Below are 24046 nucleotides of genomic sequence, written 5' to 3'. Positions count from 1 at the left end.
TCATAGTTTTGAATGCATGGTCTAAGTAAGGCACCTCTGTTTACCATGAGATCTTTGTCTTTATACCATTTGTTAACTCTGCAGCCATGGAAATGGAAAGAAAATGCTGCTTTTTCATACAAAGTTAAAACTTTCTTTTTGCCTTCCTCCAAGAAGGCAGCAGATCCCCCTGGTTGAAGAAACCACCTGGGTGGACACCAATAGGTCTGCTACCTTTGGTGTTAAAGAGCTGGAGATACAGCAGTAAATGCTGAGTGCCTCCTGAAGTCACCTTCGTATTACATGAATGAGGCATAAAATATGTGAGTCCCTTGTGGTTGTATAGGTTCTTTGCAGTTTAATTACAATATCTAACACCATTTGAATAGAGTGTTTTGACAAAACAGTGAACAATTGTGGATTAACCCACATGGATGGTATCTGTGGCAGCGAAACTAAGAGAGGTTTAAAACCAAACCTGATTTCAAAGCAACCTCTGCTCCCTCAAGATATAAATTCTGTCTTTAATGTGTTTGGTTTGGGTTTGTTGCTTTTTTTTTTTTTTTTTTAATAACTGTTCCGGGTGTGTCAGGTAGAATACCTGCCAATTAATTTAAAAGAATACAACCGCTATATGCAAGCAAAGTGGACTTAACCTAAAACTGGATGATGCAACACCACAGCACTCTACGGCAAGGGCCTGGAAAACGGGAGAGGCAAGCGAAACCTCATTAGTGTTGCCCTGCTGAGCTGCTGGAGCCTGGCGGTGCGAGAATCCCTGTGGGCTCCGGGCACCCAGCAGTGAGTGCGAGGGAAGCCTTTGGAAGGAAGGAGCTGCCCCGGCCGGGGCTCGGGGCTCGGGGCTCGGAGCTCCCCGGCCGCCGCCGCCCCGCTCCCCTTAGCGCGGCCAGGCGGGCGCCTGCGCGGGGCCGCCCCTCGGGCCCGTCCGCCCCGCCCTGCGACCGAGGCTCCCCGAGCGGAGGGAGCGGGGCTGGGGCTGGGGCTGGGGCCGGTCCGGGGCGGGGCGGCGCTGCCGCCGCTGCTGGCGGGAGCTCGGCGGGGCGGTGCCTGGCGCGGACCGCCCGGCCCCACCGGCGGAGCAGCCGCGGGAGCGCGGCCCGGGCGACTCGGCCGCGGGCGGTTCTGGCGGCCCGAGCGCCGCGCCCTTCCCCGGCTCCATGTCGGCGTGGCTCGGCCGGGCGGCGCTGCTGCTGGGGCGGCCGGGGGGCCCCGCCGCCGTCCCCTCGTCCTGCCTGGGCTCGCTGCGGGGCCCGCGGTGCTGCTGCCGCCGCCGCCTGAGCTGCCTGCGGGGCGGCGCCGAGGGGCTGCTCCTCCCGCGGGGGTCGCGGGCGCTCGGCACCCACCCCAAGAAGGAGCCGATGGAGGCGCTGAACACAGCGCAGGGGGCCCGCGACTTCATCTACAGCCTGCACTCCACCGAGCGGAGCTGCCTGCTGCGGGAGCTCCACCGCTTCGAGTCCATCGCCATCGCCCAAGGTGAGCCGCGACCCACCCGAGCCCGGCTGGGGTGGGAGGGCCGGGCCGGAGGGGGGCTGAGCCTCCGAAGTTTGGGGGCGCTCCTGCCCTCGCCCAAGCGACTCTTTCGGGCGAGTGGGAAACTCCAGCAGAAGGAGGCATCGAGAAGCGCTCGCCCCTGTGTGTTCGCGTAATTGGGTATAAATGAGGTACACGACCCGAAATTTAGTTTCCAGAAGCATCCTTAGATGCAGCACCTTTAGAACTTAAATCGGCCCAATGTGCCAAATCCTCGGTGGATCTGTCATCTCAACCGGTGTTTCAGAGAGCCACGGGTGGCCATTTTTCGGAATGGGAGTAGCAAAGTGTGTCTCATAAAATCCCCCTGACACCAGGGCAGCAGTAAATTGATTTCAGACCTCGTAAGAGACGCCGGGCTGCTGCTGCTCTGGGCGCTCATTCATGAGTTACACTTCCCTGCCCGGAGAGCTGCCGGCGCTGCTTCTTGCAAGTGTCGGCTCTCATTCGGGAAGGTGTGTGTGTATGTGCCGGGAAGGTTTACAGATGTATCTCTGAATACAGGGCTATGCAACGCCAATTAAAGTAGTTCACAGTGATTTTTCTCATCTGATCCAACTGTTCTTGCCAACTTGACACTGTTCCTTAAACAAATCAAAACCTGACAAAACCAAATCCTCTTAATTACAGCCTCCTTACTTCTAGTTCTGATCCTCAGCTGTAATTTACAATCCCTATTGCAGCGAAGATGATAGCGGGTACTTAAGAGATCAGTGTACATTTGATCTAGGCCTCTTTGTGACTTTGATAGTAGCGTGCCCTTGGAAAGGGCATTTCTGTGTCTTGTGGTTCCTCTGTAGATGTCTGGAAGAAAATTTGGGTGGGCAGGGAGCAGGTCTGAGAGTCAGCTGTAAAAGCGTTGCTTTTGTGAAAAGACAGAACCCTTTCAGGTATCTCTTCGGTTTTGTTTGTAGCACACTTGCATATAAACACTAGTGCTTCTAGTCAGAGTGGGAGTAGTTCGCTTAAACGCCTTATTTTGGGAGCAGCAGCGCTTCTGTTTTGCAGACATTGAATCAGTTTTATTTGTTTTACAACGCAGAGGGTAGAATGCTTTGAACTGTAAGTTGACACTAACTTTTGAATACTAACAACTAATACTCTTCCCATATAAATCCTTCTAAGCGTCTGAAGGGTTCTTGCCATGAGGTTTTTGTGTGAGTTTCTGTCTCATCAGTTATTGCTCAGGTTAAATAGAACGGAACTGTGTATCTGGAGGATCATATGGTGGATATCAAAATGAGATTTAAAATTTCAGTATAGTGTCTCAACTTTTATACAGATGTAAATCAACAGATGGTCGTATTTAATATCTTGCTGCTCAGATGCTGTTAGTTATAATGTGAAAGTCTATTCTGTAAAATGCTGGGACTTTCTCATGAATCAGGATGTAGAAGCGAAGTAACAATAGCATCAGTTTGCATTTAGACATTTTACTGCATGGGAGTTTATTAGTTGGTTTTAAGTTTATTCCACTAGTGGAAATTGCAGTTCACTTGTGCCTGAAACTGTAATCAGTAATCTTGCTGGAGAGACTGTTTCAGCAAAATCTCATCTGTGGGCTTAGTAGTCTCATAAGTAAGAGCTGCATTAAGTGTTGTAGTGCCATCGGACCTCATCCTTGGAGTCAGATTCTTGATCTGCCCATGTAGCTGGATAAGACATTTTTTGTATATAACCTTTTCCTTTAGCCAGCTCTATTCATGGGATATTTTTGCCAAACTGCAGCATGATAACAGCTGTCAGCTTTTACCTATAAGCAATTATGTTTCTTCATGTGTTATGAAAAAAAAAAATCATAACTGAAGAGGGCATCTAGTAAGTCTGTTAAATAGAAATTGGAGAAAACCCCTATCTTGAATTTATTGCCTATAGCTGTTTTCTGTAGAGGAGATGAAAGAATTCAGATTTTGTGTGAAGAAGGGCAGAAAGGTGTTGGGTGTGTATCATCACTGTCAGTGCTGTGGAGTGCCAGAAGAAGACAAGGTGGATAGAAGGGCTACACTTGAAAGACAGTTAGAGACTTTTCTGAGCTAGGTGTTTGTATTCTGTGTTTAAAATGCTTCATTATGCTTAGAAATATTTTGTATGGTTGCTGTTTCCTGCTGTTGAAATGGTGACTGTGAAGCAATGACCTGAATAGGTACACAGGTTGTGAGTAGCAGATGAGGAGAGAGCTATTTGTGCCTTGCTTTCCAGGTACTTTCTCCGATTGACTTGTGTCACTTTTGATCTTTACAAATCATGACTTCAGTCAAGACAAAACTGTTATAGCAACGTTATCAATTATCTCATTCGTTGCCAGCATGCTGTAGCTCCCAGCAGCTGATTCTTTAGCTGAGGTCCCTGGTTATACTTTTGTGTTGATTTTCAATGAAAGTGATCCAAATGCAGCCTTCAAATTCTCTTCTTTACTGCTTGCATAAATTCCCGTGTTCTGGTTGAGTCTGAAAAATCAGTCTCTCCTTGATCATGAAGTGCCTGTGTAGTTTTGCTACTCTGCTTAAGCTTGTTTTGTGCCTGTGATCTTTTCATAATTCTTTATGGAAAGGGAGGTGTTAGTCCATACCCTTCTTACCACAGTCCTTATTGGGTTAAGTTTTGACCTTCTTCCTTCACTACCTCTTCTGTGCCCTAACAGACCCCATATCAGCTAGGGGAGGCTGTCAGCAGTATGGGCAGACCTGGGCACATCAAGAACCAAATGGGGCAAGTTCCTCAGCCCATTCCCAGGCCTACCAGCAGAAGGAAGCAGTTCCAGCAGCTAATTGCCCTAGCAGGAAATATGACAGGACACACTATCTGTGGCCTCCGCTAATGGCAGAGGCTGCGGGGAAACCCATCCTTTGCTGCGGCTGCTACGCCCAAGGACGGCCCTCAGGTAGGTGAGCTGTAGCTGGTACCTGTAAGTTAGCTGAGTCTCTGGAGTGTTTCTGAAACCTTAAACATCTGTTTATGCTGTAGTCATGAAAACTGTAGGTGGGGAGAAGTTTGTGAGTATGTTCCTGCCTGCCATCACCTTGTCACCTGTATTACCTGCAGGGTTATGGAGCTTCCAGATACTGGGCACTAGAGGTCTGCTGAGCAGCCTAGCTTATCAATAAACACTGACTGAAATTCTGCTGTTTGTTGTAGTGCTTCAGAAGACAGAGCTCTGTCTGTGAGAATGTGATGGCTGAGGGCTGAAAGCCTGAGTTTGAATTCATAGATGTGTTTTGCATAGTAGAAGCTGGGGGGAAGACTGTGAAATTGAATCTTGATAGAACAGTTCTCAGAAAATATTTTGAAAACTCTCCCGATTTAGACTATTTTGTCAAAACATCACTGAGCTGTTCTTTCTGAAGACAGCTGCAAATCCTTTCTCATCTGGATTTAGTTTTCCTTCGGCATTGAAGTCTTTAAGTTTTTGAGTTGGTTTTTTGGTTTTTGTTTTTTTTTTTCCCTTTTGAACCTTGGAAACGTGAATAAAGTGTCCCTTTTCCCTGGGAAGACCTTTGAAACAAAGATTTTAAATTTTAGCTTATGTTTCTTGTAAGCATGTCAGCCACACCCAGCCACACCAAATAAGAGATAATACATGTGGAATTGAATACAAGTAATTTGTATATTTCTATTTTCATGGTTACAGGAGCACTGAAGTAGCAAGTAGGCTGGTTGATTTCAAATGTGATAGTCCTGCTTTCTGTAACCAGAAGTAGTGCCCCATAAACAAGGCTTAGTTTTGTTGGCTTCAGATAATCAGATTTCTCTTGTTTCTTTCTTGAATGATGGAGATGAAAGTGTAAAATCTTCCAGAAAATATGGAGAACGATTTAATGCTTCTGATCTTCTATAGCAATATTCCATTGACAAAAGTGGTATTAGGAAGAAGATGGAACTTCTTTCTTAAGGAGCTGATATTTAGGGTTTCTACCTTTGGTTTCCAGTGTATGATATGAGATTATTCATGGAAGATGCACTTGTAATCAGTGCAGCAAGCCTGATAATGAGCTGGGAAAATACTAAAGGGCTTGACTTTAAGAAATACTAAATTTTGCATTTTTGCTGTCTTTTTTGCTTCCTAGGGTATTGTTGGTCTTTTATGTGTTGCTTTGCAATATTCTTGAGCCCAGATCTAACTACTTTTCATTAATATTACTAACACAGTGATTATCTAGGAAATCTCGGGTCTTGAGAGTGAGACAATCCTTTATTTTCCCGTCTTTTGTTGCAAAAATGGGGAAACAATTCCTGTTTTCCTACCTTTGTGTACATACACATAAAATACATACGTGTGTCTATATATAATACATAAAAGAGGTGTTTTTAGTGTATAATGTATGTACATTGTATATTGAACACAATTCCTTGAAAGCACCTAGTTGCATTTTATATTTTAAGTGGAAGACTTTTGTGAAATGATCACTAAATGAAAGATCTTTTCAAGTGCAATTTCTTCTTCCTCTGCTTGGTGAGGTTGTGTTACCTGGAAAACATGCAAAAACACCACAGCAATGAGTTTTGAGAACTGGTTTTTTAATTTAATTTGCAGGTTTTGGAGAATGCAGTTTCGAGCTAGATTCTCTTTGAAGGCATGGGATGTCATACCATTCATAATAATCTGAGATACATAAATAATCTGACCAAAATGGTGCATTCTGATAGAAAACGGTTCATAATTCAAGTTACTGCACCTTGTTTTTGTTAAAAATTAAAAAAAAAATTAAAAAACCACCAAAACTGTAGTGTGCAGGTAAAGGGCTCCACCTCTTTGCATTCAGCTGGGCTGACAGCTGGTGCAGAATCTCAAAAAATTCACAAGGTTTTAGCTATTGTTGGGTGAAATCTCATGTGATGTCAGAAGAAACCTCACTGGCTTATGTTCTGGTGTTAAATTTATGAGCTCCCCAGTTTACTAGAATAGCTTAGGGAGTGTTAGAGCCCATGTGCTTCTACTTCCACAGCTTTTCAAAGAAAAGTTAATTCAAAAGATGCAAAGTCATCAAAGACAAGTGGATTTCACTGAGGTTTTTAGACACTCTAAACAAGTCTCCTGTGAAAAAGATTCCCTCTGTTGCATGAATCAGATGCTTCTTGCTGATCTGAACACACTGGTTCATCTGCCATGGTGCTTTAGGGCTGCTTGGATTTTAGTGCCTCTTTTTGTTAGAACTGAATCTGTGCTAACACGACAAAGCAGAATTCCATCCTTCTGGAAGTACTTGTTTTGTTTGAAGAGTGATTTCACAGTGCATATGTGAGGTTTGTGGTGAGCACTGCCCTCAGCCCCTGAGCTGGGAGAGCAGGAACTGTTGATGCTGTTGTGCCAGGTACCGTGGCACCTGGTGGGGACAGTTCTCTCTTCCTGTGTCCCTCACACACCCAGCACATGCAGGTCAGTGCCATGCTGTGGGTGGAGCAGTGTCATCTACTTCTCTCTCCCTTGCTGTGACCTAGGTCAATACATTTTTTAACTCTAGTTTTGATTGCTATTCTAGGAAAAGGTCTTGTGGCAGACTGCTGGCAAGTGTCTGATTCACAAGTTTGAAGTGCTCTGTCAAGCTGGTAAAATGACAAACTCTTGCTGGCCTGCCTGAGTCCCTTTATATGCTCTCAGACCATTGCAACCTACACCAGGACTGTTACCAATCTCACTGCCGTGTCAGAAATACTAGCTGGTGAAAGAAATATTGTGTTTCAGATGGAAGGATGTGCTACATTTTGCATTTGAAACTTTTTTTTTTAATATACCCCCCATGTCCTGTCCTAGGTCTTGAAGCTCTCTCATGAAGGCAGAGTGCAGAAGGAAAAGTCCTACTCAGGCTCTGCTGGTCATTTTCATTAATATCTGAACCTCGTGCATCACAGAATCTTAGAATATCCTGAGTTTAAAGGGACCCACAAGATTCATCGAGTCCAGGTCCTGGCCGTGCACAGGACAGCCCCAAGAATCACACCCTGTGCCTGAGAGAATTGTCCAAACACTTCTTGAGCTCTGTGAGGATTGGTGCTGTGACCACTTCCCTGGGCAGCCTGTGCCCAAACACCCTCTGGGTGTGGAACCTTTTCCTGATATCCAACTTCAACCTTCCCTGACACAACTTCAGGCCTTTTCCTTGAGTCTGCCACAGACAGGAGATCTGTGTCTGCCCCTCTGCTTCTCTGGGCTGAGTAAGTTTTGGCTGTTCAGCCTGGAGGAGGCTCTGGGGATACCTTGTAGCACATTCCAGCACATGAGTGGGGCTTGCGAGGGTCCTGGAGAGGACTTGTCACAAAGACATCTAGTGATAGGACAGGAAGGAATAGCTTTGAAGTGGAGCAGGGTAGGTTTAAATTGGCTGTTAGGAAAAAGTTCTTTACTGTGGGGGTGGTGAGACACTGGCATAAGTTGTCCAGAGGAGCTTTGAGTGCCCCTTTCCTACAAGTGCTGGTTGGATGTGGCTGGAAGCAACCGAGTCTAGTGGAAGATGTCCCATGGGGTTGGAACTAGATGATCATTAAATCCCTTCAAACCCAGACTGTTATGTAATTTAGGGGCTGAGGCTTAATGTCATAAACAAGAAAATTGGTGCATAGTCACTCATGGTAAAATTATTCTGAAACTGCTCTCTGAAAATGTCAGCTGTAACTGTCTACCTTTCAGGTAGTTACCTGCAGCAAGGTAATGTTTTTGAAGTTCATGATTTTTCTGTTGTGGTTTGGTTTGCTTCTATGTTCTGAAATTTTACTTGCTCACATAACTTAAAGCAGGTTCTAGTCTGCTTAAATGCAGAAACTTTGTCTTATTTTTTTGCAGAGAAAACCTTGCAAACAATCAAGTGGAATTGATGTAAAACCCACAGAAATCCAGTCTTAATATTTATAAAGGATCTTTTCTTGCTGGTGGATGCTCCAGTATTAATTGGAAGATTTTAAATAATGACTGATTGCTGTTTTGCTTTTGAAAACTCATTGTAGGCTTAAGGTATCCTAAGCCACTGGTACCACTGGAGAAGCCAGCAGAGGAGGTAGAGTCACCAGAGACGACCAGTGAATTTGGTACAGTAGAAAAAGCCCAAATGGAAGAGTGTGTTTGCTGACATATGCATTGCATAAGGCCAGCAGGCTGATGGTTTGACAGACTTCCTGCATGCCTGTTTTGATGCATTTGGCATGTATTGCTGCAAGAAATAGAAGTACACAGTTTTTGTTCATGTTCATATAAAGCCTTCAGTCTCAAGAATTTCAGCAATCCACATCTTCGGATACTTACACTTAACTTGACCAAGGTGTTTTAAGCACAGGTATTTTGGAAACTGCTGCACTATACAAGAGTTTCTAGTTAATACTTGATCAGGTGAAACAACTTTAGTTTTTTGAAGCAGCTCAGTATCAACTACCTTATGCTATTTTCTTGGAAAGTGATGTGTGTTAAATTGCAAGGTCCAAATATAATGCAGGAATGATACTATGATTAAAAAAAATTATTTAGTTAGCTGCCTTTGCCCTTTGCTGCCAGAGGTAAAATAAGATTGCTTCAATTAAAATAAAACATTGCTCCAAGTAAAATTTGTTTTGTCTTTTGCATGTGTTTAAGCATGGGATGAATACAAAATAGGTGTCATGCACAAATATCCTTTATCTCACAAATCAGAAAAAAATATCTGATTCTTAAGGCATTGTTCTTCAGCTGTGTCTTTTGTAAAACAGTACATTTTAGAGCTAAAAGGAAAATCTGTCTCCCAATAACTCTCTTGTCCAGTACAAAAGCTGCTTTTGATTCAGGACTTTTTACGAAAGATCACTTGAAATGCAGCTTTCACTTAGAGTGCAACTTAAACCCTTGAGAGTGATAGATTGAAAACATTTAGATCTCCCTGCAACAGGCACGAATGAAAGAGATCATGTTTATTCTGTGAACACAGAGGTTCCAGTGTGTAACCTCAATTAAGAGAAAAGGAAGTCTGCCAGTTTCTCTAAGAAAGAAATTATTTAAAGCTGACTCATTCAGCTGAAAACTCTTAGCTTAAGTCAGCCTCATTTATTATTTAATCAATCCAAATATGAAACTACAGAGGCATCTGTTATCTCCAGAAAAAAATCCTTTCTAAAAACAACCAGTAAATGGAAAAATAAATATAACAGGCAAGCAGAGTACTTAAAGAAACCGTCTTGGGTCCCTGTGCTGTTGTTGAGATTTTTTTATGAAAATGGCTCATTTTGGGGAAAGTTAGACATGAATATGTGAGCTGCCTTGTGCCTCCCTTCTACTTTATCCTTAAATTAGCATAGTGATATTTCAAATATTCTGAAAGCATGCCTTTTTGTTTCTCCTTTGTTGCTGTGTGTGAGAACTTCCTTTAACAGTGAATGAACATGGAATTTTTGGGACATGACTAACTCATGCCTGAAACATGCTTCCTCTGAAACATGGGGAGTATTTTCAGGCAAAGGCCACAAAATACTTTGTTCAACCCAGCAGAGTGCATGTTTCATTAAAAACTATGGAATATAAAACCATAGCTGGTTTTTTCCAGTGTTCATTTACTTAGGATTCTTAGATATTTATATGCTAATTGTTAATAAAATACTTTCCCTAGCAGCCATAATATGTAGTGATTCTTGCTACTTGTTATACTTTTCTCCTGCATCAGTTGCCAGTTTCATTTTGTATGTGATGGGCTCATAATATTCATTCATTTTTAGGTATCTTTTGAGTTTTTATTAAATTTTATTTAGACTGAGATACTTTTGGCAAATATTAACAAGTAATTTTTTAAAATCACATTATTTTCTGTAGATAATAGAAAGGGGAAATAGAAACGTATTTAAGACCCTGTATTTTGAGATTGATTATATTCTGTATTGTCTCCTATTGGCTTAAAGGAGCCATAATAAGAAGGTGGCTACTGCTTGTGTGTAGGGATAAAACCTTTCCTTAATGCTGTTAAAATACTTCATGGCTTTTAGGCATTTCCAGAATTAAAACATGCCTTACTGTTTGGCAGTGATCCTGGTGAAAGGATCCTGCATGACCTGGGGGAAGGACACAGGTTTGAAAAATCTTTCTAATTTCAGGAAAAATGGAAAAAAAGTTTCTACAGTGAGACCAACTTCAACTGAGAGGAGCCAGATACAGTGTGCAGAGTGGCCTGGCCTTAGGTTCCCAGAGCTCACTTCTTGGAGATATCTGGGACCTGTTGTCTGGGCTTCCCAAAACGTTGGGGGAATGTTGGGGGAGGGTTAGGAGACAGTCCCAGGTGTGTGATTCTGTCCATGCCATGGACAGAGATCTGTGCCTTGGGTTGTGTTGTATGTAAACTGGTGCTGCCACATAGCTCAGGTCCAAATGCTTACTGGGAGCCAACAATTGCTGCACTTTGACCTGCTACATTTTTCTTCTAGGCATTATCAGCTTCTGGTTATTGTGCTGTTACAGTAACTTTTTAAATTATTTGCACTTGATAGCATTTGACTTTGTGCAGTGATCTATCCCTCAGTGCTGGCTGGTTTGCTGTAACTTATCTTACACTAAGGATGTGAATCACCAGTCTCCATGAGGATATTATCTCATCATTCATAACAATCTGAATTGGTAGAAACTGTGTTTTTTCTGCTTTATTTAATTTTCTGGAAGACTGGAGAAAAATGTGCATGGAACAAACCAATTTCTTTAGCCAACTGCCCTTTTAAATACCATCAGCTTGTATTTTCAGATTACAGATAACCTCTTGATCCAGTTGTTTCTTTGCTTCAGTTCTGGCAACAGGCTGATTTTCACAAAGTTCAAGTAAAACTTTGATGTTACAAATATAAAATTAACTGTTTCACTCATGAGTGAGATTTAACAATTTCCAGCTAGGTTTCCAGCCCTCTTGTCTAACTAAGGTTTTTACCGTAAAGAAGAGATAGGAGAACAGCTTGAAATCCACCACTCCTTCTGCAAATTCATTATTTATTTATATTATTTTATGGAGTAAAGTAAATCAAGTAAATAGGTAGCTGCAAAAGTGACAGTGCTGTTATAAATAATCAGCCTGGTGACCTTTTCCTCTTGCAAATATTCAACAGACTTCCTCTGATTCAGTGTCCCTTTACCTGAACAGAAGAAATGTACCAATGTGCAGTTGAGTTCTGATAAATCTCAGATGGCCCAGGCTGAAAAAGACTGTTCTTATTGGGAATGATATGTGACCTCTTACAAGTTTTTTACTTGTGTATTTGATCTGGTTTACCAAAACATAAAAAAAGTCTTTGGATTTATAAAGTTTTCACTGTTGGATTACATGTCAGGGTTGGAGGCTATGAACCTATTGTGTCTACCTCTTTTCCATGCTTACCTCAGTTTTTGCAGTTGCACATTACTATGGCTGAGTTTTACTGTGATTTATATCTGACCCTGTGTTAAAGCTCAGTTAAAAAAAAGGGCTCACTTTAATTACTTTTTCCCAGCCATAGAGGAAAAGCATTCTCCTGGGTTTCCCACAGTGGGTAAGGGCAGGCCTGGATGAGGTGATTGATGTGCAGCAGATGTGACTTGGCCATCTGGGTGTGGATTTACTGCTGGCTTCACCTGTGGTGTTGTAAAGAGTGTTCTGTTCTTTCTCTATCCCAAAAACCTCTGGGTATGAAAGTCTCAATTCTGCTTCCCATCCTAGCACTGCAGTCATTCTCTGGGCCTGGCTGTGTACCTGGCTAAGAACAAGTGCCAGAATAAAGAAATCCCAAATACATGATCAGGAGGGAGTTTAGAGACAGGAGGAAAAGTATCAAATCACCCCTTGCAGTAACAATATGACTTCAGATCACTTTAGGGTGCAGTGTTGTATTTGACCTCAGGTTTTGCCTTTGTGTTTTCCCATGGGAAGGGCCAGGAGGGTTCCTGTGCCTCAGGCAGGATTCTCTTCTGGGATCTCTGTGTCCCTAACAGTGCACGCTGAGTTGTACTAGTGAGCAATACTGGTTTCATCTCCCAGGTTACCTTTGCTGTTTTGGCAACTACTTGCAATTATAGTTTTTATCTCAACATTTGTCTTGTGCCTAGGAAGGAGCTGTCTCTCCTCTTCCTTCCTCTGGCTCTCTATTCAGGATTATTCATCATGGTCTGAGTGGCTGCTCAGCACATCACACAGTACTTTGCTTCAGCACTGCAAAAAGCAACCTCAGCCTGAATCCATCCCCTTCTTTGCTGCTGGAAAAGGGGCTGTGTAAACACTGCACAGATTTTGGAGAAGCAGAGGGAGAAGAGAATGAGGCAGGGAAGGGTGCTGGAGGCACACTGTGATCAGTCTCCATTGCACACCATGGAAAACTACAGGGGTGCATATTTCCTTAAGATCTCCAGTAAATAGTGGCATTGCAGTATGTCACTGATGTGGGCAGTGCCACAGCATACTTTCCATTGCCATGGGGAGAAGTGTTAAATACATTAGATTCCATATTTCCTCTCCTGTGGAAAACAAAACAGGCTTGCTATGCAGCAAACTCTGAGCCGAGGATTTGTGCTTGCACTTCACTAATTCTCAAGCTGATTAGCAGAACTGGAGGTGAAGGGTGTAATTTCAGCACCCACAGGATTCTGCTGCCTGCTTACAGTGAAGCTGTGACAGAAGAACAGGTTAAACAAAAACAACCCCGTCATTAGAAAAGGGGAAATGTGTAAAGTTAAAAAACAAAAACTGTCCTAGGTAGCAGAACCGTATGTTTTATAAACTGACACTGGGTACTTTCTGGGAAAGCTAAGAAGCATTGGGATTAAATAGATGTACCAGATGTGCAGCTCTCCATAGAGCAGAGGTCCTGAAGCAGCTTTAGAGGGAGTGTGTGCACAGCTGGCACTTGCAGGGGTGTGATGGGAGCTGACGCTTGCGTTGGCTCTGCAGCTGGAAGCTGCAGGGATGCACCTGTGATTGAATCCTCCTGAGAGAGGCCTCATGCTTGCCAGAGGCTGGAGAAACACTGACCAGGAAAAGGATGTTCCTTTTTTGCTTTGCAGAATAAAGACAATAGGTTGAAAGAATAAAAAGTGAGCTTAGAACTCAAAACTGTTCACTTTTAGGAAGAGTAGAGCACAGTAGCCTTTGTCTTCTACTTCTTCCTTCTGTATGACTTTATTTACAAAACCAGCAATCTTAATATTTCAGACAATTTTTGTGAGCAAGGTGAGTTTTTTATTAGAACTTAAAATTCACATGCAGAATAAATTATTACATAATGCGGCTGCATAAAAACTGAGTAGATATTTCATACTCTTATCGCATAAAAGCTGAAAGAAAATATTTTAAGGTGAAGTTCCTGTGGAGTGATTTTATCTGTTTTTATATTATAATCATTCCTTCAGCTGTTTGCCAGAGGAAGCTGTCATTGCAGTTTGAATTTGACTTTGCAAGGAGTCAGATGGGGGTGTCAGAGTAGTTTCACAAATGAGGCTCTGCTCAGTTACATGGGGAAGGGAGGGGGTATCAAAGGGATGAATCTGCTGCACTTCCTCTAGCAGCAGGTAAAGAGTTAAGAATACATTGCTACTGCATTCTGTATTCATTAGGCATTTATATAGAGAGACACAAATTGCTTGAGTGTAATTTATGGCTGGAACTTAAATTGTCACTGGTTTCTTATGGTGTTCCTTTTTCTGACAGGAATGAACAGATTCTTACGGATGGATTTCAAGGCAGCTCGTACTTCTGTCTTTAATGCCCCAATGAAATGAAAAATTAGGAGGAATGTCATTACACTTAATATGAGTCTGTAACAAAATGTTGGACAATCATTCAGTTTCTCTGTCCTCTCTGTCTTTCTTATTTTGGGTTGCTTTATTATGTCTGAGACAGATGAAAAGCAATAAACTCTACATGCATTTAAAGTTATTTCAGACAGAAGCTTATTTCTGCAGTTGTACTTGCTTCCAAGGTAGTCCTCAGGCAGGGGATGGATCTTTCTGCTTACAAGAGGGCTGGTACTTAGTGATATGTGATTTAATAGCAGTTTGTCTTCAGCTCTCTGTAAAGATTGTAGTCCAGTTTTCTTAAAGGACAAGATTAATCCCACCAAACATATTTAACGAGCCAGCCCCATCCACCCCTGCCTGGTGCTGCTGCAGCTGCCTGGTGGTGGCTGTGGGAAGGGTTTGTGCTGTCTGAGAGCAGGTGCTGCTGGTGCCAGGGGCTGTGGGAGCCCAGCTGTGGCTGAGGCACAGCCCCTTGTGTCACTGCCCTCTCTCAGGTTTGTGCCAGGGCAGGGAGGAGGCAGTGCCTGGTTCCCTTGCGTTCTGCACAGGCTGTTGTCAGTGAGCTAAGGGGTTCTGCTGCTGGCTGCAGGTACCAGACCTGGCCTTGAAAGCCAAAGCTGCTCCCTGTCCTTAAAACCATTCTCCCACTGGCTTTCTTTCCTGGGGAAAGGAGTGTAGTTTTGTACAGGATGGGAAAGGGCATAAGGGAGAGGAGGCGCAGGAATAAACAGGCTTGTTTCTTGCCAGCTTTTCAGATTTCTTGTTCAAGCAGGGCTTGGGGGGAACATAAATGAATAAAGGATATTGTACATATAACTCCCTAGATATTTCATGAGCTCTCATGGTTAGATATCAGTGTTGCCTAACACAACCCTATTTAGAGGTGATGAAAGTTCTCTAGTAGATCAGATCTCTGATTGTACACAGAGTGCTGATAATTTTTGTTAGCAGATCTTCTGTGGTGTCCCACAGAATTGCTTTGCTTGTCCTTTTATGGGAATATATTGCTCTCTGATGAAGCACAGGTACCATGGTCTTGTTTCCAGTTCAGCAGTGTTGCTGTGCTGCTGCTCTGCTCAACTGCAGACCCATGAAATGATGGAGAGATCCCTCCCTTGACCAAGAGGGGGCTCAAGAAAAAACCTTGCTGACAGAGAAATGCCAAAACCTCAACTTACTGAAACAGCTAAATGAATAATTTGTACGCCATAAATTCCACTCTGTTAGTTAGAAGGACTTATCCAGTCCTTTTCCAAATCTAGTGGAGAGTTTGTTAATAATCCCAGGCAAAGATTCATTCATCCAAAATGCTGTGCCACTGGGAGATGTCTGTCCTCTGGCTCCCAAGAGCTCCTTGCAGTCCTCAGGCATTGAAATGGAGAGGGTGAGGAGGGAAGACAGAGCCAGCCTCTTCTTGGTTGGACAAGTATTTGGTTTTTTGAGGCAGAGAATTTTAACTCTGAAGATGGTTCTTTCCAGTCAGGGAATTGCTATAGAAAATTTGTTTCTTGGCAGCTCTCAAGAACCTTCTTATGTTTATTTTCTTTCCTTAAATAATAATATAACCATTTACTTCTGGAACAGAGATGTCATTATTGGTCCTGTTTGCTGTCCTATCAGTTCTACTACATTGCTGGCACTTCTATGCAAACACTTCAGCTGCTTTTCTGACATTTTCTATTTCTCTCTGAAGGACATAGCTCAAACTCTATTTCTATCCTTATCCTGCATTTCTATTGCAAGCTGCAAGTCCTTTCTGTGTTGTCATCACTTTAGCTGATTAACCCCCTTGAATCCCAAGGCAAGCATTTTAAGTCTCTTTCTTCCAGCTGTGGTTTGAGACCTTTTTTAAGCAAACCACTGCAAATACTACTTTGGCATAAACCTGTTTGAGTGGAAATGCTGACCTTCACATTTATAGGGCACTGATGAAGATGGGGATTAGGTCAAGGGTAAAACCCTCTAAATGGTGAGGACAGTGATTTGAGCCTCTGGATACCATTTGCATTTCATGCTTTCTCCTACATTTCCAGTTGGGGTTTCCATCTTAGGTCTCTCTGTTTTGTCAAGCATCTTTAAAAGGGTATGAATGCTGTGCCACATTTTTGGAAGGGATAATAGGATAAGGGTATTGTACACTCACTACAGGGGATCACAGGAATGAACTGAGCCTGAAGTAACTTCTGGGGCTTGTTCTGAAGGGAATTGATTGGCCAGGGAGCACACTGCCTTCCTGCAAAGCTTGTTCAGCTCTTTGTTCACTAGATGTAACAAAGGTTTCAAATAAAGGTGATCATCTCCTGCTACTTCAAGGTTTTTCAGGGATCACTGTGTAATTCTCTACAATGTTACAGGGAGTATTAAAAAACCACTATCCAATTTTATTTATGCAGAATATTTGTTTGGACATAGTTACCTTCTCCAGAGTAGTAGAGAAATTTTCTATCAGCTCCTCTATTTGTACCAGTGCTTCTCCCAGCTTTCCCTCTGCTGGGCATGTGACTGAAGGGGCTGACAGCCAGGTTTATATTTAGCACTGCACAAGTCAGCCTCCTTTCATGCCTTAATTGCTGTAGTAACAGGAAACCACTTGTGAGTTATAACAAATGATGCAGAATTTTTCTTTACTGTCAACTCAGGAATTGTTGTTTCCCCATCTGGAATATTAAGGGAACCCAGCTGAAGATCAATGAAACAAGATTTTTCAATTTTGCTCGATTGCAGTTTTGGTGAAAACACTGAGGAAGAGCAGAGGAAGAAAAAAAGGATGACAAGGAGGTGTTTTATGATCTTATTCCATGAATGAACTCATACATCAGAGTCAGAAATTGCTTTTGAGGATCCACCTCTGAATAAAGCAATAACACATCTCATTTTTAAGCTCCAATCCAGAATTTTGGTTGCATAGATCCTCTCATGAACTCATGTGCAAAGGAGTGCCTCTTTTTAGTAGACACAATAATTGCTCTGATTTCTTGTTCTGTGTAAGTGATGTTTTTGTTGTTTCAGTGATGTGTATCTGAATGATTAGCTGAAATGATCTGGACAAGATTTTTAGAGGAAACAGATTGATGAATTCAAGACAAAACTCTCTGTAACTTCTAGATTTAGCCTTTGGAGCCTAAAATGATGTTATAATAGATCTAGATTATTAATATTTATTGTATTCTTCTTCTTGATACTCATTGGTTAATAATTAATTTAAGAAATTCAGTCACTATTTAAAAATCTATAAAACACTGCTCATATTTTTGTCTCAGCTATGGCAATAGTCAGCAGAAGTATTTTCCTAGGGTAGCTCTGGCAGTAGTACCTGCATTCAGTGTTAGTGTTCCCTGCCCCTGGGTGACAGTAACAGATTCAGCTATAAAATTTTATGGTGGTGTTAGCTGCAATTTGAATAAAGCATAATACATGCCTTTAGGCTTGCAAGTTCTCTTGTATGTCAGTTCTTAAAAATTGATAATTCAGAAACTGGGGATGACAACTTGCTGGGTTTTGGTTGGGTTTTTTTTTAATAAGTGCACTCCCATTACCTGTTAGTCAGTTGTGGTTAGTTTGTCAGCTAAGAATAATAGTTCTAAAACTAAATTGCAAGTACTTGTCTACAGTTGGCATAGTGACTTTAATGTGCTGATTTGGACCAAGTTGTGGATGATGATATTGTTTATGTTGATGGTTTTATATTTCATTCCTTCACCCCCATGCTCCCCACCCCCCCCCCAGGTTCTAACTATTTTGTAAAATAGGGAAATAGATGGTTGTATACATTTTAAAAATATCAAGAACAGATTTAAGAAGCAGTAAATGTTTTTCTGCTTCCCAGACTTTGCTAATTCAGGGCTCATGACATGTATTGCACTTGAACCTTGGTTTATAACCTCATTTATGGTAATGAATGTCAGTTAGAAAATAACAATTCCTCACTCCACCATTTCATTTCGTTCCCTCTGCAGTAAGATGAATTCTGTGTCTTCCTGAGGGCTGTGATGCAGGATGAGCTGGTGAATGGCCATCGTGAAATGCAATTCTGGAGTATTTTAAAGTTGTTTTCTTTTCCCTCCAGACATTTAAGCTTTCAGTTTTTTGATTCTGGCTGAATTGAGCTCTTTAAAGAGAGTTTTGCAATTTTGATTTCGTTTTCCCTCTGAGAAAATAAACAAAGGACACATTTCCTTTGCTGTACTCTCTGAACATTTTTATTCTCGTTTTTTGCTGAGTCTTAAAAACTCAGATAGTCAGAACAACTTCCTGTGAATAAGTACCCTGTATTGAAATACATTTTGCTATCTAGAGTTTTAATAAATCTGTTTAAAGAATTTTTTTGGCTCTCAGTGCTTTCATATCTTGCAGAGTTCTAAAGTATGTTATGCTTTAAAAAGGTGGCATTGGAAATGATTCTGTAGAAAGGTTTTTGGCTTTCATGCCAGTTTTTCCTTCTCCATGTCCCAGCTTTAGACCAATCATTGGCCTGTGCAAGTAGAGCTGAGCTGGCTCAGCCCTTTCCTGCAGCAGGCAGTGCTCTGTACCTGCCAGAGGCAGAGCCTCAGTTCTCAGGAAAGTTGCCTTTGTGCTTTAAAGCTTTGTTTTGGTGCTCCAGAGGGGACAGCTTTTCCCATGAGCCTGCTCCTGCAGGCGCCCTGTGGCAAGGTCCTGAGCCCCCTGCTCTGTGGTGGGGGGAGTGAGAGCTCGCTCAGGCTCTGTCCTGGCTCAGGCTGAGGGAGCTGCCCTGGCCAGACCATGAGCAGGGCTCACCAGCCCCAGTTACTGAACTTCATCTGGCAGACTTCTCCTGTCTCATTAACATGTGTAATCACAGATTTTTTTCACAGATTAATTTTTATCTTGATGATGAGGGAAGCTCTAAGCTAGGCACGCTTCCACACAAGTTTACAAGACTCCCTTTTATAAAATAAAGCTCTTGCATGTGCAGTAGGAAGATGCCATTACTGGCATGAGCTTCCTGTGGCTGATCAGGAGCAGTCTGGTCTGCAGAGCATGGTGCCACCATGCTGTCCCCAGTGACCTCTCTGGCAGCTTCTGCCCTGATAGTGTTGAAGGACTGCTTGATAAAATGCCTACTTAGCAGGAATCCCACGCTACTGAAAGAGATTATGTCAATGATTAAGTAATTTTTGTTTATATTTTATCCCCTGGTATTTCCCTCTAGCTTGCACTAATTTGTCTTTACTCTAACCTCAAAGTAGTGTCCCCCAGCCTCCCTTTTTTAGAAACATCCCAAGGTAGCCCTTGATGTATGCTCAGAAGGAGGAGCTGATGTTCTTTTTAGTTATTATAACTTGGAACTCCCATTATGCCTAGATGTAAGACATTTTTATTTCTTTGTCCTTCTACCAAACACCCTTAATTCTTCCTTCTTTTGGTAGTAAGTTTCTGAAATCAAATATTCACTGGGTTTTTTTAGCTTTTTTTAATAGCTGTCTAGCTAGACTGAGTAGAATGCAATTTTGTAGACTGACAGGTGCTATCAAACTCAGTTGTAGTTAAATCTACAGAACTGATGTTCTAGAGCTTTGTAGTATTTTGTGACAAGCTGAATAGTCTTTTGTATTCTGTATTGATACCCAAAATAGATGGAAATTATCTAATCTAACTGGCTGTCATCAGGGAAAACTGAAAAGATGCCTTTCTCAGAGGTAAAGTGTTTCCTGGAAATTTCTTTGTTACAGTTTCTTATCATAAAATCCTTTATATGGAGACATAGATGTAGAAATTTGATGGGCCCTGCAGCAGGAGTGGTTTCAGTGGCAGTGCCACAGGAAGCCCAGGAACCACAGTGGTTGGTGTGGGAGCTTCCCACCAGAGCAGAAAGCCATGGAGGGCAGCACTCTGTGACCTCCTGTGCTTGTGTTCAGTGTGGGGCTTTTATTCTCTCCTTGGCATTCAGTAGGATGGAGCAAATGAGTTTAGGGAAGCCTCATCAGGAATGTGTTAACTTAAGTTTCCTGGCCATCCTGAGGGCATCTGGCGCTTTTGAAGCCAGTGGCCTCAGGTAATAATCTCTGTTTCAAGGTGGCTCTGATTTTCCCCAGTGTTTGGAAATTGTCTCTGAGGAAAGCTGCCCAAAGGGCAGTAGTGGTGTATATAGACAGGTATTTGTCTGTGCTTCTGTAAAAGATCTGCTTAACCTGTGAGAACAGGAGGAGACCCTATGAAAGGGAGTCCCATCCCCAGTCCCATTCACCCTGAACACAGGCTGGAAGTTTTGGTCTGATGTTTCCTTGCCATCAATACTTGAGTCTTCAGAAGATTGACTGTCACAGGGGCCCCCTCTGTTTGCCATCTTCCTCTTCCAGCCTGAGCTTTGCATCTGTTGATTCCCTGGCATTTTCTAGGGGAGAGCAAAATAATCTTTATTTCTGTAGTATTTGGGCTATACTTGTCCCATTTCCTTGGTGAGTGCATCTGGTGTTTGTAGAGCTTAGGTAGTGTTTATATTGGGCAGAGGGAGGAAGCACCTCTTCAGTAACTGCTAGAGCTTGAGAGTGTTAAAGAACTTCAATTAGTGAAATTATTTTGGAAATCAGTGTCCTGGTTGGCTAAATACTGGTATTATGATATAATGTGTTTTCCTCAAAGGTAGTTTAGGTGAATATTTCTTCCATAAAATATCTTTGAATATAAGAGTGACTTGGATGCAAGAATACCCACTCCAGTCTGCAGTGTTCAGACATAGGCTCAAATCAATCACACTCTGTGTTTGCAGCATTGTCTTTCCATGTGCATGTCTGCCCAAGTAAAATTTGAATACTTGAGAGCTGTAGTTTCCACTTGGTACCATTTTTAACCTTTGTCTGTGGAAGTTATCTCAGCAGAAGTATGGAAGCAACTTGTCATAATCTCATAATATTGGAAAATATTTGGGGAATGATTTCTTTCTGTTTTAAAAAAGAGGTCTTATACTCAATATCTACATTAAAAAATGCACAAGAGAAACCTAAAAGAGTAGCTAGGTTTTTTCCCTTGCTGCTGTTAAACGAGTAACTTGCTGCTGCATTCTGCACAGCATCTCTGATCACAACTGTGCTGGTTTCCTGTAGAGAAAGTACTCTGTCAGGTTCAGGAGTGATGTCCTGGTCCTTGCAAACTCTCACTGACTTGAGTCCAGGGTACCTGAAACATGCACCAAATGACCAAACTTAATATGCTTATCAAAATCAGTGGTCTCCATTTTTGTTTTATTCTTACATTGCTGTGAAAGATACCTTTTGTGAGAATATAAGTGGTAGTATTTGTTTTGCAGACTCTCTGGGGAAAAGAAGGTTGTCTGCTGCATGTTTAGAGGACCTCTAAAAATAACATACAATTGTCTGTAGAAGATTTGATTTTTCTAATTTTGGTGTGGTTTTGTAATTTTCAAATGAAGATGGCTGTTGGGCTGCTTCTGAAGTGTGCTGTTATCACTTATACTGGTGTAAGCTTGTAATATTCTAAAACATTTTGGCTTTTAATGCTATGTTATCTTTTGTAAAAATAATAAAAATGTAGGTGTGAAGTATTTTTGTTTCCCATTTGATAGCTGTTAAATAACATAACTGCTTTTTTGCCTGCTAGAAATTTGGTAAAGACTTGATAATAAACTGAATCTATGATGAAGCAGCTAACTTTCTCATTTCATTTTGACTTCTCTAGAGAAGTTGGAGGTTGCACCACCATCTCCAGGACAACTGAGACATGGTAAAAGAAGAATGTTTGTTGAATATGGTTCAGTATTTGTGCAGTCTCTCTTTGAATTGGCTTCATCTTTGTTCCACAAGTGCTGGTCTGTCCTCATCCCTGTTTATGGAGTAAGAGAAAACCAAAGCAAGCACCAACACTCACCCTGCTGCCTTTGTTTCATAACACCTCGGCTGGAGAATGAGCAGCACTGAGTGAAAGTAGGACACAAAGCCCAAATGAGAGCACACTGTTCTAAGCCAAGCAGTGTTGGTGCTGCAGTGCCTTGTGCAGGTTTTGTGTTTTAAAAGGACTGAGAAGTGGTATAAAATGGCAAAGAAATTGGAAACAGATTGTGCATTTATGATTCATGGTTCAAATTCTGATTTAGTTTCCAAATTAGTGTATTTTTGTGGTTTTGTCCTCTGCAGTGAGCAAATTTATTTAGGCAAACATTTTCCTTTTCTAATTATCTACTCTTTTTTTTTCTGATTTGTCCGTCTCCCCCCTCCTTTGTTCCTGGAGTTCTGTTTACTCCGTGAATTCCAAAATTCTGTGCATTTTAACAAGAATTTGAGGTCCCAGTTTAGCTCCAGTACACACATTTTGAAAATATTGGGCATATCTGTGTGCTTGTTTTGTTATTTATGTTTTGGTGGATTTATCCTGTGATAGTTTAAAAATAACTGAAACTTTTCATAGGTTTTGTGCTGTAGTCTTTCACCTGTGCAGTTTAGAAAATAGGTGTATACTCACAAACTAGCTACAGATGACCATTCGTGTTCTAGTACCTAAGCATGAAAGATCTTGAATGTGGCTTTGGTTTTTTTGTGTGGTCATGGATTCATACTGTCTGCAGAAAGGAAACCCAAAAGGTACTGGATACCAGTTTCTTTTCACATGACTGTGGGGTTCATCCACTCTTCTTTCGTCCCTCTTCTTAGGTTTGCCTCTCTAAGTTTGTAAAATGTAGGAGTTATAGTCCAACGTGAAGTGAAAAAAAAAACCCAAACTCCAACCAAATCCAAACTCTGCTGCATTTTAAATGTTAAAAAATGAAAAAATTCAACTTTCAGTTGTATTGTTGTCATTTAGTCTCTTCTCATGCTGTATTTAGTCTTATGAAGTGAGCACCTTGAAACTCAGCTGGAGGCAATGCTGTGCAAATTCAATCCCACCCCTATCAAAAGCTTACAAGCTGAAACCCGAGAGACAAAATTAACAAGACAAAAAGGAATGATACAGTAGCACCGTGCTCATTCTGAGAAATTACTCAGACCAGCATGTTCCAGGCTTCTGCAACAGAAATATTTTCAGAAAGGTTTTAATTTGTTTTAGAAGAAGAAAATGCATGAAACAAAAGGTGGAGTTTGGTTTCTTAATCAATGTATTAAAAAGCAGCTACAAGTCTAACTTGCATTGAGGATAGTGCACATACAAAGTCGAGATACAATTCACAGTTGAAATTGTGAGATAATTAACAGTATATGACACCCTAGTGAAACCCACCTGAGCATTTGCAGATTTGGCTGAAGGAGTTTTGACAAGAATTGAAATACTAAATGTTAGGAATGTGTGAAGAAGATGGAGCTCTTGCACAGAAATAGTGAGGGACTTGCAGAAAAAGGGCCTTTATTTCAAGAAGTTTGGTGAGACAGTTTGGTGATTTTCAGTGATACTGCAACATTGCTTTAAGGTCTGTAAATAATAGCAGAGTTAGTGTAGTTTTGAGTATTTCTCCTATGCACTAATAGGTATAAGTAGTTTCCACCTGAAATTGTAAAAGTACTTGCAAAGTAGATTTTTTAGCTGGTTCTTCACAAGCCCTTAGTAACATTTCTGTGTAGCCAAGGGTTTTACTACACCTGCCAGCAACAAAAAGGTGACCAGGAGGAAAGGAATTTTGTGTGTTTTGCCTTTGTTTCTCTTAAACCAGTATTAGACATTTCAGTTGTTCCTGTGCACTAGTGAACTCTCTTATGAATACTTATTTTTTCTTTGTTACTTATTTCTTTTAGTGTTCTTCCACAATGCATTACCTTTTGTAGGGTTTGGATTTTTGGATAACGCAATTATGATTGCTGCGGTAAGTTCACTGTTTAATTCCTTGAACAAGTGTGTCAGATTCATAATTTTCAAGAGAACAGAATA

At 41.7% G+C, this 24046-nt stretch overlaps 1 protein-coding gene across 3 annotated transcripts in view; it reads left to right on the top strand.

The window, feature by feature from the left end:
• Positions 1–945: 945 nt before the first annotated feature.
• TMEM65 (transmembrane protein 65) overlaps positions 946–24046 on the top strand; it is a 42368-nt gene continuing 19267 nt past the window's right edge. The window contains exons 1-4 of one of the 3 annotated variants that reach the window (XM_014275719.3): positions 946–1476; positions 4175–4414; positions 21872–21916; positions 23914–23981. In XM_014275719.3, coding sequence (XP_014131194.1) covers positions 1158–1476; positions 4175–4414; positions 21872–21916; positions 23914–23981 — 672 coding nt within the window. In that variant the 5' untranslated portion in view covers positions 946–1157. Of the gene's footprint in view, positions 1477–4174; positions 4415–8469; positions 8551–21871; positions 21917–23913; positions 23982–24046 lie in introns of all 3 variants that reach the window. The other 2 variants (XM_074556599.1, XM_005479583.4) reach the window with 2 other exon arrangements.

Source organism: Zonotrichia albicollis, chromosome 1 (assembly GCF_047830755.1).
Source record: "Zonotrichia albicollis isolate bZonAlb1 chromosome 1, bZonAlb1.hap1, whole genome shotgun sequence".
Taxonomy (NCBI): Eukaryota; Metazoa; Chordata; class Aves; order Passeriformes; family Passerellidae; genus Zonotrichia; species Zonotrichia albicollis.
The sequence above is the reverse complement of the archived record's forward strand: the minus strand, read 5'-3'. Positions and strand labels throughout refer to the sequence as shown.